The following is a 21104-nucleotide window of genomic DNA, read 5'->3' on the forward strand; positions in this document are numbered from 1 at the left end:
GACCCTATGGGCTGGACCTCGGCAGGCTCTACGGGAGATTTCCTTCAGCTGTTGGGCCCTAATCGTGGAAAAGCAGTTTGATCTGGAGTGGGGGAACACAGTAGTTTTAGTTTGCCCTCACTTTCAATTCTGTTTTCTGATCTTCAAGATAGGAAGATAGGAAGATACTTCATCTTCTTTTATTTTTTTTGGAAGTAGTGCAGCAGAGTGGAAACCCTCACACATCAAGTCAGACCCGTTTGAATTCTGTGCTGCCACTTACTGGTGTTGACTTGAACAAGTTACTTAATTTCTCTGAGCTTCAGTTTCCTCTTCTATAAAATGGGGTATACCATCTACCTGGCGGGATTATTTTGGAGTTCAAATAAGATCATGTACATGAAGTAAAAATATCTGGTTACTAGTAATATTTGAGGTCCTAATTTTAAAAGGTATATACCATGTGGTATTTCTGAAAGGCTGTTTTGGAATTTATTCTTTGTTACTAGTGAGTGAAGCTTAATGCAACATTGCTGTATTGGTCCATTCAGGGTTTTGTTTAGGGGGGAAGCACCTTGAAGTGATTGTTTCCCGACTTGGTGGTTACTTTAGTTAGCTTATAAAGCTCTGATTAAAGGGTAAGACTTTTTTTCTTAAAAGCACATTTTCCTATCCCTTGATTTTGCACACATAAAAGAAATTTCGTCTAAATGGAATAAGAACTTACTTCTCTCTTTGGAAATACAGTCTTCCCTCAGTATCTGAGAGGATATTGGTTCTAGGACCTCTGTGGATACTGTGTTCAAGTCCCTTATATAAAATGGTGTAGTGTTTGCACATAACCTACTTCTATCCTCCCATACACCTTAAATCATCTCTAGATTACTTATAATACCTAATAATACAGTGTAATACGATAATACAATGTAAATGCTGTGTAAATAGTTGCCACTTGGTAAATTCAAGTTTTGCTTTTTGGAACGTTCTAGATTTTTTCCCCTGGAATATATTATTTTTAAGCATTACCTTTTAAATTTATTTATTTATTTATTTATTTATTTATGGCTGCATTGGGTCTTCGTTGCTGTGCGTGGGCTTTCTCTAGTTGTGGCGAGTGGGGGCTACACTTTGTTGTGGTGCGTGGGCTTCTCATTGCGGTGGCTTCTCTTGATGTGGAGCATGGGCTCTAGGTGCACGGGCTTCAGTAGTTGTGGCACACGGGCTCAGTAGTTGTGGCTCATGGGCTCTAGAGCGCAGGCTCAGTAGTTGTGGCGCATGGGCTTAGTTGCTCCGCGGCATGTGGGATCTTCTCAGACTAGGGCTTGAACCCGTGTCCCCTGCATTGGCAGGCGGATTCTTAACCACTGCACCACCAGGGAAGTTCCTCTCCCAGAATATTTTTGATCCATAGTTGGTTGACTCATCAGATGCAGAACGCGTGGATTGGGAGGGCCAACTGTACTACCCTTTGCCTCCACCCCACCCACCCCCCCCTCAAAGGCCAAGTGACGTAAACGCCGTTAAGGGATAAGGCTATTTGGGTTGTGCTAAGAATGCAGACTCTTCTCAGGCTGATTCAGTTCTAACCTCCCTAGGTTTTATGGGTTTTCATTGACCTGGTGTGTCTAGGAATTGTTTTTGCTAAAATACATTTGTGTGCTAAGTCCTATCAAGCACCTGTAGAAATTAAGAAGTTGCAGATGCCTTTCCTGGGAGCAGAGATGGTTTTCATGAGCTTTTATCTTCCTCTTTACCATATGGACCTTTTCCTGTTTCAGCAAGTCAGCATAAACCAGTCCAAATGTACGTCATCCTTAGCTAAGGTGAAACTATTAAAATTGTTTACTTACCCCCTTTTAAAACAATTTTAACTTAGTCTGAATATCATAAGATGAGCAGTAGTCAAATTCGTTTTATGGTAGGTCTGTTTCTCCAGACACTTAAAAGTAATTCACAGGGGCTTCCCTGGTGGTGCAGTGGTTAAGAATCTGCCTGCCAATGCAGGGGACATGTGTTCGAGCCCTGGTCTGGGAAGATCCCACATGCCATGGAGCAATGAAGGCCATGCACCACAACTACTGAGCCTGTGCTCTAAAGCCCATGAGCCACAACTACTGCAGTCCGTGTGCCTAGAGCCCGTGCTTCACAACAAGAGAAGCCACCACAATGAGAAGCCCGCGCACCACAAAGAAGAGTAGCTCCCGCTCGCCACAACTAGAGAAAAGCCTGCGCACAGCAACAAAGACCCAATGCAGCCAAAAATAAATAAAAAAAAGTGAAAAAAAAAAAGAAGTCCATGTTCAAATTTCACCAATTGTCTCAATAATGTCCTTTAGAGCAATTTCTTTTTCTGGTCCAAGATACAGTCCAGGATCATACATAATCTGAAACAGTTATCCTCAGCCTTTTCTAGTCATTCATGACATTGACATTTTTGAAGAGCATAGGCTGTTTGTTTTGTAGACTGGCCCTCAGTTTGAGTTTGTCTGATAATTCCTCTTGATTTGGTTCAGGTTATACATTTTTGGCAGTAATGCCACAAGAGTGATGTTCGTCCTTCCTTTTTAGTGCATCGCATCACCAGGCACATGATGTCAGTTTGTTTTGTTCTTGATGATGGTGAATGATGTTTAAGTTGGTGTCTGCTAGGCTGGTAACCTTTTTAATATTAGTTTTCCTGGGCTTTACCCTCTGAGGTGCTACCTTGGCAGACCTGGGGTGGGGCTCAGTATTAGTTACCTTTAAGCTCCCTTGTAATTCCAAAACGAAGCTTGTTTAAGAACCACTGATCTAGGCTAACTTTCCACTAGAGCAGGATTCCTCTTTTCTCACCTAAAACGCAGGCCATCTACCCCTTATTTTATTTGTTTGTTTCTCCTAGTAGCAAGCAGAATTACTCTTGGCAGCCTCTTTTTGAATTCCACTGATTTTTGGTTTCTTATGCTTGATTGATACCTATTTTCCTAAACCTTCCCTCTGTTGGTCAGAGTTCTGCCTTCAGAGCTTTGCAGAGTAAGTCTGACTCCTCCTCCACATGAGGAACTTGGTTCTCATGCTTTTCCTGTGTCTTCTAAATCTTTGTAGACCCACTTTGTCTTTTTGTTCCAATTTGGGTATATTTCTAGAGACTATACCATCGTTGCTCCAGAGAGCTGTAGCCCCGGTGTTCCTAACTTAGATATCTGTCAACGGTGGACAAGAGTGCAGTTGGGCTATAATCCAAGCACTGGGAGGTGATGGTTTTGAATAGTTCCCAGAGGAGAAAAGTCACGGGAATGTTTCTAGATGGTTTTCTGCTGTTTGTAGTTTATGTGTGTGTGTGTGTGTGTGTGTGTGTGTGTGTGTGTGTGTATATAAAACACATAAGTAATGGATTTATACATTGAATGGGGTCTCCAGATATAAAGGGTATAGGGATTTTTTTTTTTTTTAGAAGTAATGACCTACCAAGGAAAAAATGAAAGTGGGTCTCAAGATGAGTAGGAGTGGGGAGTTTGTGCAAAGCCTTGGGGGAAAATTGGGATATTTCATCTCAGTCCCCATCCTTAGTCCAGATTCATAGTAGTATGATTCTGTGAACTCTTGGGGTGTTGTAAGCACCCATGGTGTGATTTGAAAGGTGTGAAAGAGAGGGATTCCAGGTGGTTGAGAGTTTGTACCCTCCCTGGAATCCCTCTCTTCCTTGTGGGTCCATAAATCCAAAACTTTAGTGACTTCTTGCCCTGAAAATTGTTAGGCTCCAAGGGGAAGCGGTAGTAAGAGCTCATTGTGATGGCCTGTGTTCAGTAGTCGAGAGATGTGGTCACCACAGACGTAAACTCAAGAGTATTGTAGTTACCAGAGCATGTCTGGCAAGACTGAAACATAAATAAGATGCTTCCTACACTGTGAATATAAACTGCAGAGATGTGGTTAGGCCATTTTTAACATAGGCAGGCAGTTTGCCTGGTAGTGATCAAGACCATGCCTTTAGCAAGGCAGCTCTGTGGTAGCTGCTTTAGTTCTGGCAAAAACCCAGAGAAGACTTTTTTCCCCTAGAGTTTTACAGTTCTTCAGGCCCTAATGACATACTTTTTACCGATTATTCTGGTTGTTGGGAGACAACTTGGATATAAAAGAGATAGCAGTGTCTACTTCAGAGTAAACGAGTTTTTTTGGACTGGAGTTTTAATGAGAATAAGCTGACTTTCTTGGCCCTTGCTGTCATGCTAATCTTGAGATATAAAACCCTGAGAATCCTCTTAAACTTCTTTGAGTTGCAACTCTGCCCCAGGATCCCTCTACAGGAAGCTCCTGTGAGTTTTCATTGCTGTAGCTGTCTTTTCTTCTCATGAGAAAGCGAGGTGACAGCTCTAAGTTTTTCATGCCATAGCTTAATAGGAAGTGGGCATATGGGTGGCCTGAAAGGTTTGTTCGGCACAGGGAGCCCCAAGGATTTACTTCCAGCCCAGCGTTTCTCCTGCCCTCCAGACTTTCAGGTTGACGTGGAATTCGCCCCTTGGACCCAGCTGTATCACAGGAGGCCATTGCTAACTGGCTGTGTTCTGTGGCCAGAGAAGTCTGTCTGCACCTTCTCAGCAGCTGCTCTCCTGGAGCTGTGTTGGAGCTCAGTGCTGCTTCCTCTGTTTATCTGTGTGCATTTATCTTTGCATGTGGCTCTTGCTACCACCCTTTCTGTCCTTGTTTCATTAAAAAAAAATTTCTTTGCTATCATTCTGGCCTTTTGGGGCCTTGCGCCTAGTAGCCCTGGATCTTTCTGATACACTTGGTGTAGCTGGAAAAAATGATGCAGTTAAATGCCAGATCAAAAGCAGATGGAATTGCATGCATGTTTGGGTAACTTCTAGTCTGTTACTTTTAATATCATTAATAGAATTGAAGCAATTGTGGAAACATTTAATCTTTACCTTTTGACCACTGAAAGGTGCATAATATTGACCTGAAGGACACATGCCCTCAGAAGCTTTGTTTCCCCAAAGTGGCAGAAGCCTCCTGGATAAATTCAGGAATCTCAAAATCTTGTGGGAGAATTATTATTTTCATTAATGCTTCTAAAAATGGAGAGGTCGTGGAAATTCCTCTATGCCTGCTCTAGTTATACATTGTCAGTAGTAGTAAAAGAAAGATCATAATTGGAATGATTAACATTTTGCTTCTGATGGTTGATAAAGCACAAACTTCTCCTGCTTTATCTCAGGTTCTCCCTTTAGTTTGAAACAAAATTGGCATCAGAGGACCTGTGGGGTTGTGAATTGGAATTAATGGCAATGTTACAATCTTGAATATTTTGCACCTCTCACACAAAACATTCTGGTGTCTGATTGTATCTTTCTTACCTAAGAAACCCTTCTTGGCACAGTTGTAGGTCCTGCATGCATTGGCTGGGGCAGGCTCCTGGAGCAGGCTCAGGGTGGCATCTGGGTCCCGCGTTACTCTGTGACTGAGCTCAGGTGCCTCAGTCCCCTGGCAGTGGCTGTTGGCTGATATGTTGAGAGTGATCTTGGGTGCTCTGCTCTGTAACTTTCACTGTTGGCCAATTGATTTGCATGCATGGAGCTACGCAGACGACAAACTCTTTCCAAAAAGCTTGTGTGCGAGGCAATGGATGGTCAGCAGATCCAGAATCAGGACCACGGGGTTGGCTCAATAGAAATTGTAAAACCAGTTGAAGTTTAAATTGAGTCAATGGCAGTGATATTACGGGCATCCATCTGTGCCAGGGCTTCTCCCCGCGGCCTGCTGTGTTCCCAAGGTGGCTCTCCTTGCCGTCTGGAGACACGTCTACATTGGCACAGAGGAGACTACAAAGGCTGAGGTGCCGACTGCTCCCCTCTGGCAGTAACTGGGGCAGATGAGGCTGACTGGAGCAGCCGGGCTTGTTTGCGGGATTCTGACATAGTTCTATTAGTCCCCAGGTGTTGCTGCTATTTTTCTCATTTAAATTTCAATGGTTTTACGTGTGATTACCCCAGTTGTCTGCCAGTCTGCTGGTCACCTTTCTGACATCATCCGCCTGTTGACTCTTTAGAACAATGACAATGAGACGGCCCTGCACTGCGCAGCACAGTATGGCCACACGGAGGTGGTGAAGGTCCTCTTAGAGGAGCTGACTGACCCCACCATGCGCAACAACAAGTTCGAGACGCCTCTGGACCTGGCTGCACTCTACGGGAGGCTGGAGGTGGTGAAGATGCTCCTCAACGCACACCCCAACCTCCTGAGCTGCAACACTAAGAAGCACACCCCTCTGCACTTGGCAGCAAGGAATGGCCACAAAGCCGTGGTCCAGGTCCTCCTGGATGCCGGCATGGATAGCAATTACCAGGTAGTGGGGCAGACGTACCTCCCAGGCCCAAGGGACGTAGTCATTTTGGAAAAGGCACAAGCGCCATGCTGCTGGGCTGTGTTCCTATTTAGCACGGTTCACATCACATGTCAGATGCTTCCATTTGCTGACTCATTGTAATGAGAAACTTTAGAGACAAAGAAACTCCTCCAGTGAGTCTGTTATTTTTTGTTTCTTTTCAGGGGTAATACATGGTCATTATACCCTGAAAAGACATGCTTATGGACTCTCTCTTGAAATTAGAAAACTTTCATTATCTTCCTATACCTGTGTTCCCACTGCCACCATTAGCGCCTCCAAAGTCCCATCAACTTGATGTTGCCGACAGGAGACTTAACATTTCCCTTTGTTGGTAGCTTTCTCCATTCAGATGAATGGCCATTTCTTAGGCTTTGCATCCACCAGACCACATTTGAAGTTAAGGTGTTTTCCCCCCCTTGTACTTTTCTTCTCATCATTCCTTCCACCCAGGAAGGTGGGGTTTTTAGGAGTGTCACCAATAGGTGGTTCCAAGGGTAACAGTGCAGTTATTCATGTGTGGCCTCCTGGTGGCACATCAAACACCCAAGTATGGGCCACGATTGTGGTTTTGGAATCCAGACAAGAAAAGTGGGAAAGATAATGACAGAGGACTTTGTGTGGTTTATTTTATTTTCCTGTCCCTTCTTGTCTACGTCCCGTTTGTCGTGTGAAGCCACGCCAAACCTGGGTCACTGTTCTGATGATATCCTGCTCTGCGCTCTCATTTGCTTTCCAGACGGAGAAGGGCAGTGCTTTGCATGAGGCTGCTTTGTTTGGCAAGACCGATGTGGTGCAAATCCTGCTGGCTGCAGGTGAGAGGTTGGCAGCGCTCTTGTCTACACAGCATGCCAGGGTTGGGATCATTTCCCCCAGGATCCCTGGAGGGGGATTTTTACTGGCTGCCTTTGAACCTAATATGTGTATGTCTCCACTGGTTGATTGCAAATGTACGAAGTTCTTGTATAGCTGGATAAAATATCTTTGGATGAAAACGTTGGTTGTGCTGCCAGGAGCATTAGGTATCCTGGAATTTGACCCTCTTTGAGGCTGGCTTGAAAATTCTCACTCCCCTGGTCCACCTGGTGTGCCTTTCTAGGAATTGACGTCAACATAAAAGATAACCGTGGACTGACTGCCTTAGACACTGTCCGGGAGCTGCCATCTCAGAAGAGCCAGCAGATAGCAGCACTGATCGAAGGTATGGGTCCATCTCCCTGCCGCAGGGACCAGGGGACACGCTGGCTGAACCAAGCCACTGGTATTTGGTGCAGCTTTTTTTGGTCTTTCCATGTAGATCACATGACTGGAAAAAGAAGTGCAAAAGAGGTAGATAAAACCCCCACAACCCAGCCACCTCTCATCTCCAACATGGACTCCATATCCCAGAAGTCTCAGGGTGAGTCGGCTCTCTTCTGCCAGCAAAGGGGCTCTCAGCTTGAAAAGAGTTGAACGTTCTTTGGCAGAATGGAAAATCTTAATTTAAATAATTATTTTGGGGGATTGGGAGTACTTAGTAAGTTCATATTCAAATTCATTTTTTTCCAACTACTATATGAAGTTTTCTTGGGCAAAGCTTAGGCCGTGATGGTGGACTTTTTCTTTCCTACTTTATTTTATTCTCTGCTTTTAGAGTTGGCTCTGTGAGAGCTATCCTGGGATGTGTGGTAGACAGGATGATCTCAAGATGAACTCAAATCTCAGTGAAACCTTTTTTTTCTAACACACACTTTAGTGCCTTGAGTATAGCTGGCTCACAGTAAATATTTAATGAGTGTCATCTGGTTGGTAGATGTGTATATGGCAGATTTTAGTAGTCTATCATTTGTCCAACACATGTGGTCTGGGTGCTAGCTTGGGCAGTCCAGCCTCTCCATCATTAGCCAGGATCCACCTTTTCAGATTGATTGAGCAGCCTTTTGATAGGGCACGAACCCGTGTCCTAGGTCTGATGAATGAGAAAGACGAAACACTGGCTGACACCTCCCCCAGATACAGATCACAATGAAGAAAGCTCGAGAAACAGAGCAAAGCCAGATACTGAAAAAGGAAAGGGATTTTTCAGAGGAATGCAGAGATGCAAGGGTTCAGGGGTTCTCAGCCTGTCTTTACTGTAGAGTCCTTGTTCCCCTCCCCTGGTCACACTTTTTTTCTTGACCTCATAATTTGCTGGTAATGGGATTAGTAGTTCACTAAGCTCTTAGCTTTCAGGGATTTTACAGTTACAGTTTTGACTCTTTGCAAGTGACCCAGAGATCCCTGGTCTATAACCAGATCCCTGGTTACTTTGCAGAGTCACAAATTTGGATCCCAGGCACTCTGAGGTTCGTAGTTGTCTAGTGAGTGAGTTGTAGCTGCACAGCGCCTTCATCTCAGAAAGGCTTCACCACCCTCTATTTTGCTTGGGCACATGGAGGTTCTTGTTAAGAATTTAAAGGGATTACTGAAGTTTTCCAGTTGTACCTTGCTACATCTTATGGTTTAAGTTTATGCTGTCATGGCATTGAGGTATTTGGGAATTTATAACGATCTTGGGAGATGTCCTTCATAGATGTCAAAGGTTCCATATTGAATTGGAGAAAAATCTGTTCATTTCTCAGAGTATGAAGCGCAGATGAAACTCTCTATATTTATTCCTGTCCGTGGAGAAAGCCGTGATTTATTTTCCTGCTCTAGGTTAACGTTGGTCAAGTTCAGGTGGCCGAAGGGGCTTTGGGTTGTTCCTGTGGTGGGAAGTCCAAGACTGTGCTGTCCTCTCACCGACTCTCTTGCCTTCTAACCCCTCTTCAGGTGATGTGGAGAAAGCAGTGACTGAACTGATCATCGATTTTGACAGCAACATGGAAGAGGAGGGTCCCTACGAGGCTCTGTACAATGCTGTCTCCTGCCATTCATTGGACAGCACGGCCAGCGGGCGCTCGTCTGACCGGGACTCCGTGAGCAGGGAGGCCGAGACGGCGGGAGTGAAAGCTGCTGGAGTGAGGCCTGTACGTGGCTGACCCTCTGTACCGGGGTTCTGTTGTCCACCTCTGCTCTGCTGGGGAGTGGGAGAGAGGATGTGCGAACCCCAGTGCCAGCTGTGTTTCAGGGGCCTGGGTCCCACTCACCCTATTCTCCTGGGGGCTCTGCACCATCTCCCTCTTGCTTAGTGTGGTCAAACTCTACAGCTTGTGTTGAGGTACAATTTTAATTTTTCCAGTTTCAATATAACCTGTTTGCATCCTTCTGTTACTTTTTTGACCTTAGAGTAAATTGAAGCATTTTATTTCTATTTAGCCTCACTGCTGCTTCTGTCTTTGGGGCCTTTGCTATATATTGTTTGTTTCTTTCGGGAGAGCAATTCTGTCGATTGAAGAGCTTGCTAAATAAGTTCCTGTCAGCCCTGAGTACATGTTCACCTTCCATTTGCCCTAAAAAATTTATCCATTTGTATTTGGACAGATTTTGTGTTCAGCAGGGTTGTAGCAAGGCTTAATCAGACAGTGTATGTATTAGTATGTACATTCCTATTTTTCCCATAGTTATAACCCCTCCAGCCATTGAAATAGTAGGATGGGGACAACCCTGAATTTTTCCCTCTAAAGGTCAACCTTCCCATCTGACTGCTTCTTTCTCTAGCCCTTGCTTCTTCTTCTTCTTCTTCTTTTTTAATTTTTATTTATTTTTTTTGGCTGTATTGGGTCTTCTTTGCTGAGCGTGGGCTTTCTCTAGTGGTGGCGAGTGGGGGCTACCCTTCGTTGCGGTGCACGCGCTTCTCATTGCAGTGGCTTCTCTTGTTGCGGAGCATGAGCTCTAGGCGTGCGGGCTTCAATAGTTGCAGCACGCAGGTTCAGTAGTTGTGGCATGCGGGCTCTAGAGCACGTGGGCTTCAGTAGTTTTGGTGTGTGGGCTCAGTAGTTGCGGCGCACGGGCTTCAGTAGTTGTGGCTCATGGGCTCTAGAGCGCAGGCTCAGTAGTTGTGGCACACGGGCTCAGTTGCTTCGTGGCATGTGGGATCTTCCCAGACCAGGGCTCAAACCTGTGTCCCCTGCACTGGCAGGTGGATTCTTAACCACTGTGCCACCAGGGAAGTCTCTCTAGCACTTGCTTCTACTTCTAGCCTTATACATTGTTCTCCAGACTCCTTACCCCCATTTTCTCTCCCAGGGTTTTACTGTGAGCCTAAGCCTGAATCAGTGGTCCCATGGCCCTTCCTTCCTGCACTGTTGAGGTTTTGAGCATTGCACTTTTAATAAACAGACATTGCTCTAACAGGATCCCAGTGATAGTCCCACCTTGAGGCATATTTTCAGGTGTATATTACTTCTTCCTGTTGGAGAGGCTGGCCCTTCCCTTTTGGTGCAAATCTGGCTTATGACCATTTTGATGATCCCTTGGCTGCCTGGTGATCCTCAGGCTTTTCATTAATTCCCTGGGAATGGCCTGCTGTTTTTGGTGTTCTTTTTTGTTCGGCTTCTTGCCCTGCCCTGGGATAGTCCCAGCATTTCAGTATGGATTTTGGAAAGGCCCACCAGTCTTGTGGTAGAACCCCTAGAGCGGGTGTTATCGAGGACTGTGATGAAACTCCTTGTCGGTGGTGAAAGCAAGTGCACGTGCCGAGCACCGCTCACACAGTGCTTCTGCAGACAGAGCTAGGGTTTTTTTTGTTTTTTTATTTGTTTGTTTCCACTTCTTTCACCGTTAGGTACAAATGAATTAGGGAAATCCAACCTGTGGAGGAAGGTGTTGCTTTCAGTGGCACTTACAGGTGATGCCCATTAGAGGGAGCTGGAGGCTTTGCAAGAAGAACACGGGATTCCTGAAGGAAGCTTTGAAGGAGCAAGTTCCTGTGAGGCTTAGCCACTGATTTACACAGGTTCTTTGTTCATCCCACTGTAGTAATCTAGCCTCCTATGGTCCTGCTAAGTAGAAACTGATACATCTTGGGGTGCATGCTTTGCCAGTTTTACTTGAGTATGTTGTTGCTGTGCTGCCTTCCTGGTCCTTGGTAATTAACTGTGGCCAAGGGACTGTTCTACGTCTGGTAAACACAGCGGATGGTATCTGTAAATCAGCTTCATAGTTCCAGGCCCCTGGGCCATAGTTTTCACGGTAGAAAAGACCATGAAAGACCCATGCTTCTCTTTCCTTCCAGGGTCCCTGGTGATTACCTCTTCCACAAGAGCCTTTCACATTGTTCTTTCTAGGCTCCTTTAGCCTTGGGAAGGCTTCTAGGATGAGTCATTTTTGTTGTTGTTACGTTTCATTTTGGTTTTCCTCAGCTCTTTGTGTCCCACAGTTGGATAACTGGTGAGATTATGGGCCTGCTCCGTCTGCTGTTCCCCTCCTTACAAGGTGGCCCTGGACCAGGCTTGTTCCTACGCTTCTGGAGCAAAGAAGGGTGGGGAAAGTAGACTTAGTGGGAAATCTGACCTCAAAAGCTTTGTTCGGCTTGACCATATGAACTTGTTTTGGAGTCGTATCAAGATATAATACCAAGCAGTAAAGCGTGTTTAACAGAGAGATCATGGATGCCAAGTGCTAACTAACCCGGCGGCTCCTAAAACATGAGAAGTGTCTTTCCTTGCAGGTTTCTCTGAGGCTGTCACATAATTCAACACTCACCTCCACACCGACGTGTAAAAATACTCTCGTTCTAGCAACACAGTGGACTAACCTGCAAGCCAGGGAAGGAGCTGGCAGGTCAACTCCTGTTTCAGGTTCCCACCCCCTTCCCTGTAGGAACATTGACTCTCAGGCATAAATAGGACTGTGGGATATAAAGACGCTAAAAGTACAGCAGGGACAGTGGCAAAACTCTCTTCAGCCTTCTTTCACCAAAGATCATTCTGTGTATTCCTGAAACTGTCTACCCATGATCTAGATAATCCCGTCTTCAGTGAGTTTCTTGCTCTAGAGCAGGGGGTTGGTGAACCAAGGCCCACAGACAGCTGCCTGTTTTTGTGAATAAAGTTGTATTTGGAACATAGCCATGCCCAGTCATTCACATATTTTCTGTGGCTACGTTTGTGCCCCAGTGGCAGAATTTACTGCAAACCCTAAAATATTTACTGTGTAGCCCTTTAAGAAAAAGCTTGCCAACCCCTGCAAGGGCAGATAACTGACAAATAGTCCTTTTTTAAATGGGCTGAGATGAAATAGGGTTTTCATATGCTAATGATACATAATAGTAATCATTGAAGGAGGTGACCAAGGATAAGAGACAGTTCTGAGGTTTGAATAACATTCAAGTTGGAGCAGGAGTTGATGTTTTTGTCCTTGATTGCTTTCCTCATTACTTCCCTAATAATTTTGGTTTGTTAGAACTCTGACAAGTTGATTCTTTTTTTTCTTTTTTTTTTTTTTTTACAAGTTGATTCTTTTGATTTAGTGTTTCCTCTTTTTAGAGTAGATTGGAAGTTGAGCCACTGGTTTTCCTATACTCGAGTTTGTGTATCAGTATCATGAAGGACATTTTCTGATGAGGTAGTTGTGTGTTTTCAGTGCTGATATTTCTCACTGTGGTCAAGGATATGACAGAGGTGTTTATAGTCTCTGCTACAAACATCAAAAAACAAAGAGCAATGCTAATTGAATTGTGTATGTGTGCAGGGTTCTCCATCTTGTTCAGATACTAAACGTTGAGTTTAGTCTTTCAGGGGAATTCTTTACATTATTCTTTTTTATTTCCAAAGACTGAGATAAGAGTAAACCAAAGAGTTAAATTCTTGAAAAAAGACATAGTAAAATACTTATTTTTTCTCTTCTACAGAGGGAACGTCCTCCGCCTCCAGCAAAACCACCACCCGATGAAGAGGAGGAAGACCGCATAGATAAGAAGTATTTTCCCTTGACAGCTTCAGAGGTAGAGGGTTGAAGGTTTACTCCCATCACTGAAATATGATTTTTTGGAAAGTGCATCAAATGCGTGCTTAAAGAAGACTTTGCTTTGTCATTTTTTTTAATCACCTCTTTGGATTAGTAAATTTGCATTGTGTATATCGGTAATCCAAAATAGGACCTTTCACACTCACTCAAAAGTACTGAGCAAGGAATTTTACTAGGCTCTCTAGCAGATGGGCCAATTATTGATCAGCCGTGCCACATGGGAAGCCAAACATGCACATTCTCCTGGCTCCATTAGGCTAAACAGTCTCACTTTTGGCTCTTGTACCTGTGTTGTCTTTTGGTACAAAGTGTGGAGTATCCCCCTAATCACTGTTCTCTAGACTGGGTCAGATTAGCAAGCTTTGATGCTTGTGACCCAAAAGGCCTTATTTCTGTTTTTGCAATTTCCCTCTTCATTTCATATGAAGAATCTGCACCAGGACAGACATGGAAAATGTCATGAAAACTCAACTAGAAGAGAAATAAGAGTCATGGGGGCAGGGGAAATCAAAGGAGGTAAATTGAAAAGAATAGTTCACCTTTTCAAAAAAGAAATGTTATCCTGGGGCAAATGGTTCAACCTTCTCACTTAGGTATATGAAGAAAATCATGTTTTCCTTAATCTTTCATCTTCACAATGCTCCTTTAACACCTCCTGCCATTCAGAGAATATATTTATTGAGTGTTTATTCAAAATATTATATAATTTCAATAGTTTTTTGTAGCTCATTCAATGCCCTATTGTTCTTTAACTTAAAAACCAGCTAACATAAACTAGTCAATTAAGTCTCATTACTTTGTCCCCAGAAGTCGGAGTTAAGTTTTTTTTACGGCCATGGACCATCCAGTGAGACAGGTTCTTTTATTTAATATAAACATATGCAACCAGAAGGATGACATCAGTTTGACAAAATGTATAAATACAAGGAAGCCCTTTTTAGAATGTAAAGTCAGTGTTGGAGATAGGGATGATTTCTGTGCTAGGTACAAATTCTGTCCTTATTTCTTCCTATCCCTTAATTACAAAATACTTACTATCATGACTCAACTAAGGGGTCTCTAGAATTACAGGCTCTAGGGTAATAATACATTGCCAGCAGATACAAGCACATGTAGTAAACCCCTACACGTTTTTATATAGAGGTTTGCTTTATTACTCCCTTTTTACAAGGAGAAACCTAGTAATATAGAGCGTATTCAGTTGGGGCTGGGTCTGTGTAAATGCCCTATACCACCTCTTTAACAAGGACTTGGATTAAATTTTCTGGTGCCCAAGGATAAGGGCAAGGCTCCTAAAGAACTATTGGATAACCAGCACTTTCTTTTCTCCCAGGACTTTCTAGGGCATACAGTTTGGCAATAATACTGTATCAAAAAGTAGGGGGAGGGCTTCCCTGGTGGCGCAGTGGTTGAGAGTCCACCTGCCGATGCAGGGGACACGGGGTCGTGCCCCGGTCCGGGAGGATCCCACATGCCGCGGAGTGGCTGGGCCCATCAGCCATGGCCACTGAGCCTGTGCGTCCGGAGACTGTGCTCCGCAACAGGAGAGGCCACAGCAGTGAGGGGCCTGCGTACCGCAAAAAAAAAAAAAAAAAAAAGTAGGGGGAGAAATATCCCTATTACTCTCCTGGATTGGAGACTGTGTCTGAGCTACATCTTCTAGGACTCGCCTCCGAATAGCCTGGAATCCTGGATCAGTTGGACAACCATAGTCAGTATTTGGAAGACCCTGAGAACCCTGGCTTTGCTTCCTAAGTGATGATTATAAGTACATAAATATAGAGGTGATGTGCTCTGGGTTATTATCCTTTTAATGATCAAGACAGATTCTGTTTGCTATAGTCTGAGTGGATAAGTCTTCTCCAGAAATAGACTTTTTTTTTTGGACTGTATTCTTCACCATCTTCATTTCTTATACTCTCAAAGCTTTAATACCCTAAACCTCATTCATATCCTAGCAGGCGAGCAATCTGACCCAGTGTTCGTTTACTGTTCTTGAGGCTTGTCATTGTCAGATGGCCCTTGAAAGCCTTTAAGAGAAGCTGAGTATACTGACTCCAGGAGAGCTGATCAGAGTAATGACCAGATCATGAAACTGTCTTAAAAAAAATTAAACATGTTCACATATGCGTGTGCACACACACAAGCTAGTTAGCTGTTTTCGCCCCACCAAAGGGGCTGCCAACTGCATCGGACTGACCGGTGCCTTCTCTATGCTCAGATGTGCTAAATGTTCATGGGAAGTTGCAGCTGCTGTGGTATCTCTTCCCAGAAAGCTGCCCACACCCCAACTGGCCATTCCATTGGTCACAGTTGGGTGGTAACTGGTAGTCGCTTTTCTCTGCAGCAAAAATGTTGCTTTCCATGTAGCAGAGAATACTTTTTTTTTTTTGGTTTTGATTTATTGCAAGTCCTGGAAGAAAGGGGAAAAAGATTAAGGAGTAATTTAGTAAAGAGTAGAATCCTTTCTGTTGCGAATCAGTTATTGCCATATTCACTATGACACAGGGCTTCTTGAGTGGGAGCTAGGAAGACTTGAAGAAAAGCAGTTTATTGCTTTTTTTGTGAGATTTTAATCCCATAGCTGGCAGAGGCCAGGACCAAGAGGAAAAGATCACCCTACGAGTTGTGTGGGTATGAGCAGGGGACACTCATTAGACATCTGAAGGAAGGAGAGGATTCTGAATTGGGTGGAGAAACCACACTTTCCAGAAAAAAAATGAGGCCAGCTTGATCCAGAATCAAGGGGAGTGAATTTTATGGCCCTGGCTCTGCTGGGAGCTCTCTGTGTAACCAGGTCCCTAGACCTCTCTGGTAACCGGGTTTTGTCACCTGCAAAAGGAACGAGCTGGAACCAGGTACTCTCTAGCTGTGACTGTGATGGTTCGGGTCCCTTCCAGCTCTGCCGTTTGCTGGTTCCCTGCTTCCACTTGTGCACAAGAGCCAGGCATGCAGCAAACACAGGTCCAGTGGGTCTGATTTTCCAGATGCAAGTCATCAGACCCGTCCTGCTTGGGAAGAAAGGGTATTATAGGCCGGGCACCCAGGCTGTCAGATACCTCTCAGAGAAGTCTGCCTGGGGCTATGTGAGAGCTCTTGCTGTGCGCAGAACACTCACAGAATCAGATTTCCAGGGCTCTGCCTAAGTGATGGCTCTGGGTGTGTAAACTTGCAGAACACAAATTCCTGTCAGTAAAGCCTGTGGTATTAAGTTGACACTGTCTGAACTGCTTAATGGTCCCTCTTTGTTCCCTTAATTGTGTTCCTGTGAAGAAGCAAAAGGAATAAGTAATACAGGCAAGTAGCTCATTGTAATGAAATAGCTTTTAGCTTCCAGGTGGCTCTCAGTCAGTGGAGGTTCCTGCTGTGCTTAGCAGAATTTTGGAGAGACCACCATCCTGCCTTTGGAGTGGCAGCCTTGTTAACAAAACAGGAGCTGCAGTCTCTCACTGAGTCTGAGGCTGCTAGAACCTGTGTTGTCTCATTAGGCTGTAACGCTGTGAGCTATGCCTCCAAGAAGCAAGATCCTACTGAATCACAAACCTGCTTTGTGTCCGGTGGGCCGTGGGACACATCAGTGAAGGAGGAGGTTTCAGTGGCACCACAGTGCCACACTTGTAGGGTCCCGTTGTTTGTTAGGTGGACTTGTGAATCCCGCTCACCCCCTCGTTCATAATATATTACTTGTTCTAGCCAAACTGCTCAAGAAGAGATTTTGTGCTTTGGTTGGCTTTCCTAATTGCCAGTCTATGATTATTCTTAATTTGCCTGTGAAACACATTGGCTTCTTAGGAGAGATGAGCTAGAATTATCCTCTAAAGCAGGTATCTCCATTCTCTCTCTCAGTGTGACTGTAGCCCTGATCGTGGTGTTTCTGGCTTGGTTCGAGATGCCTGGCCCCTCTGGTACCGTGACTGGCTGTGGCCACCAGGCCCCCAGCTGACTCAAGCCAGTTGGCAGGTGTAGGGGCCAGCTCTGGTCAGTCATTTCATCAGAGACACTTGGCTGCCTGGGTTAGGGATTTCTCAGGAGACAGAGCTGCTTTTTCTCCACTGAAATTCCTACTGTCCATCCACTTGCCTCTTTTCAGAACAGAGATTGCTGGAATTGATTTAAAATTGCATTTTCATAGGTGTGGTAGGAAGCCAGCTTTGGGGAAATCCTCGTCTATGACCCACAGGGCCTATGAGGAAGGGCTTACAAAAATAGAGAAGGATTTACAGAATGCTTTGTTCCTAGTAAATACCAGTCAGTCAGGGTCAGTCAGAAGTCATGCTGATTCCCTCTTGAGAAGAGGGGAAGGATCCCAGCCTTGGGGTACTGTGTGAGCATATTAGGAAAGAAGCATGAAGAAAGAAGGCCTTATGATGCATGGTGGCTAAAAACCGCTTGGGAGGTGTTACCCACAGAAAGATCCTGCAGAACACTGAAGAGGGAAGAGGCAGGGGAGGGGAGGATCTTGGATTTTATGGCATTTTGAAGGATGAAATGAGGGAAGGAAAGGGGAATATTTTAATCCAAGGCCATTGAGATTTGAGGTCCAGGTGTGTAGCCAGGAAAGCATTTTGATTCCCTGTGACACTTGATGTATTTACCTTCTCTTCCCCTCTGATGAAAAAGGAGCCAGTAATCTCAAATTTGTTTGACATAACCTGTCTGGGTGTTAGCCCCCCACCTGAGAAGTACCGTGGTGTTTGTTTCTCTTAGGTCTTGACCATGAGACCCTGGATTCAGGGGAGCGCAGCCAGGGAGGAGGACGAGCATCCTTATGAGCTACTGCTGACAGCAGAGACAAAGAAGCTGGCGTCCGTGGACGGAAAGACAAAAGGTAGAGCCCCCACCCCTGCTCCTGGCAGAAACAACTCTGAAAGGATTTTTTTTTTTTAAATTAACTTATTTATTTATTTATGGCTGCGTTGGGTCTTCGTTGCTGCACACGGGCTTCTCATTGCAGTGGCTTCTCTTGTTGCGGAGCACGGGCTCTAGGCACGTGGGCTTCAGTAGTTGTGGCTCGTGGGCTCTGGAGCACAGGCTCAGTAGTTGTGGCGCACGGGCTTGGTTGCTCCGCGGCACGTGGGATCTTCCCAGACCAGGGCTGGAACCCGTGTCCCCTGTGTTGGCAGGCAGATTCTCAACCACTGCGCCACCAGGGAAGTCCTGAAAGGATTTTTAAAGTTTGTGATCCTGGGCGGAGGGAGATGATGGTGTTCCTTGGGCTGGGGAAGTTGGGTTTCAGGGCAGTCTGGGCAGTGGGTGTATTATGGCCTTTCATTTTCAATACCTTGGGCTGGAGTGGTCTTGTCACCTTTCAGCGTGTGAAGCAAGGAAAAGGTTGGGTCAGACTAGGTGAGTGCCGTGGGAGGGGAGGCTGCCAGCATTGTGGCAGAGATTGATTTGGGGTCTCAAATCACAAACCCTCAAGTTAATGTGGTGGAAAAACAAGCCCAACAAGTCATTCCCCTTGGGTTCAGGCTGCCGGCACAGACTCTGCTTTGAGTCCTGACCTCAGACTGAGACACTTCTGGGGAGGGGCCCGTGATTGGCTGCCACCCGGTAACTGGAGTGCTCTGTCGCCTTGGCCTACTTTCATCGCCTCTGCAAAATTCAGTTTCCTCCGCGAGGGGTGAGGGCTGCAGGACTGAGAACCAGCCAGGCGGGGTAAATGTGGTCCCGACAGGGGTGAGTGTGCACCGCTGGAGCATTTGGGACAACCTCTGTCTCCTAAGGAAGAACAAGAAGGGGCAGTGCAATTCCCCTTGCAGTTTGAAGGAACTCCTGCGGCCTCTCGCAGCTCTCTATCGCTTGCAGGTCCCAGGTCCTTCACGGGGTATTATTACTGCTTCCTTCAGTCCTCTGACAGCCCATGGTTCAGGTAAGACTGGGGGATGCAGTGGTGTCTTTTGAAGTACCCTTTGCGAGGCCTGTCAGGGTAGGAGTGGCTAAGAGAACGTGTGCAGATGTGTCTGACACTGCAGACCTTATTTTTAATGGTCCTGTGTAAAAGGTTTCTCCTCCTTAAATGCAGAAATTTTGTGGTTATTTTCATGGTAGTTGTTTTGATTTGTTTTAATGGTTTCCATTTGGAGCTTTTAAAAAAAGTTATGATTTAGAAACAGTAAAATTTACCCTTTTTGTGTACAGTTCTGTGAGTTTTGGTACATACAGTCGTTTGACTGCCGCCACAATCAAGATACAGAACAGTTTCATCACCAAAAGATTCTCCTGTGTACCTTTGTTGTCAGTCCTGCCCCCCTCCCTTACCCTGGGCAGTCACTGCGCCAATGTCTGTCGCAATGATTTAGCCTTTTCCAGAATGTCGTATAAATGGAATCATATAGTACGTACCTGAAAAGGGTTCCCAGACCCAGTTCCAGAGTGTGTGTGTGTGTGTGTGTGTGTGTGTGTGTGTGTGTGTGTACGTCAGTGGGGTGTGTGAGAATTCAACTTAATTCTGACACTATCTACCTGGGGATAGAATCAGATTCCACAGGTAAAGGGCTCAGTCCCACAAGACCGCCCTCCACTTCAGATGCTGATCACAAGCCCAGGTTAACATCTGTGCTTCTGACCAACTGGCTACAAATTGGAGGCTCCAGTGACTCCCTCCAACTCAGGATGCCAGTTGCAAGTCCAGGTTGTTACCTGGACTTGAACCTGGATATAAGTTGTTTATCAGATATATTATTTTCTGACTAGCTATAAATCAGAGGTTCCCACGACCCTCTTCTCAGGTTCAATTGATTTGCTAGAATGCCTCACAGAACTCAGGAAAACCCATTTACTCACTAGATTACCGATTTATTTTAAAAGGATATTAAAGGATACAAATCAACAGCCACATGTAGAGATACATAGGGCGAGGTCCCGAACAGAGCTTCTGTACTCCTGGAGCTTGGGGCCTGGCATGGTGGCATGCAAAAGTGTTCTGGTTGCCCCCATGTGGAAGCCCTTGGGGAAAAAAAGGGACCAAAAAGCTGTCTTTTTTGGTTTTTATGGAGGCTTCATTGCACAGTCATGATTGACTAAATCATCTGCTAATGGCATTGATTCAACCTCAAACCCCCTCTCCCTTCCCTGGGAAATCGGGATGGGACCGAAAGTTCCAACCCTCTAATCACATGATTGGTTCTCCTGGCAACCAGCCCCCACCCTGGGGTGGTATCCAAAAGTCACCTTCAGGGAATTCCCTGGCTGTCCAGTGGTTAGGACTTTCACTGCCGTGGCCTGGGTTCAGTCCCTGGTTGGGGAACCAAGATCCCACAAGCTGCACAGCACAGCCAAAAACCAACCAACCAACCAACTAACCAAAAGTCACCTTCATTAACAGCTTATCAATCAGAAAATTCCTTGGGTTTTGGGAACTGTAAGCCAGGAACTGTGGATGAAGACTAGGTGTATCTGAGAAATATATTTTGGTCATCCGAATGGCCAAATATATATATATATTTCCTATGAATCACAATTTTCCAGTACCCTTTTGAGTCTGGTCCCTTTCACTTAGCATAATTAATTTGAGACTCATACTTGTTGCATGTATTAGTAATTTGTATTTGTTCCTTTTCATTTCTGAGTAGTATTGCATTGTATGGACATACCACAGTTTATCCATTTTCTAGTTGAGGGCCATTTGGGCCATTTACAGTTTTGGGCAATTGCAAATAAAGCTACTATAAACATTTACATGCAGGTTTTTGTGTGAACATAGGTTTCATTTCTCTTGGGTAAATGCAAGAAATGAAATTGCTGGGTCCTATATAAATACATGCTTAACTTTATATAAGAAACTGTGAAACCATTTTCCAGAATGGTTCTACCATTTTGCATTCCCGTCAGGATTACAATTGCTGTGTGTGTTCCCCAGCACTTAATATTGTCAGTATTTTAAAATTTTAGC

The 21104-nt window shown here is 45.0% G+C and overlaps 1 protein-coding gene across 7 annotated transcripts in view; it reads left to right on the forward strand.

The window, feature by feature from the left end:
• Positions 1-21104, forward strand: part of ANKS1A (ankyrin repeat and sterile alpha motif domain containing 1A) — a 189495-nt gene that overhangs the window by 79822 nt on the left and 88569 nt on the right. For all 7 annotated transcript variants that reach the window (XM_027127025.1, XM_027127023.1, XM_027127024.1 and 4 more), the window contains 7 exons: positions 6008-6304; positions 7083-7158; positions 7443-7544; positions 7641-7742; positions 9134-9330; positions 13095-13187; positions 17918-18038. In XM_027127025.1, the coding sequence (XP_026982826.1) occupies positions 6008-6304; positions 7083-7158; positions 7443-7544; positions 7641-7742; positions 9134-9330; positions 13095-13187; positions 17918-18038 (988 nt within the window). The remainder of the gene's footprint in view (positions 1-6007; positions 6305-7082; positions 7159-7442; positions 7545-7640; positions 7743-9133; positions 9331-13094; positions 13188-17917; positions 18039-21104) is intronic.

The sequence above is a fragment of the Aethalodelphis obliquidens genome, unplaced genomic scaffold (genome assembly GCF_003676395.1).
Source record: "Aethalodelphis obliquidens isolate GAN/ISIS:26980383/991018 unplaced genomic scaffold, ASM367639v1 scaffold31, whole genome shotgun sequence".
In the NCBI taxonomy this organism is placed as follows: Eukaryota; Metazoa; Chordata; class Mammalia; order Artiodactyla; family Delphinidae; genus Aethalodelphis; species Aethalodelphis obliquidens.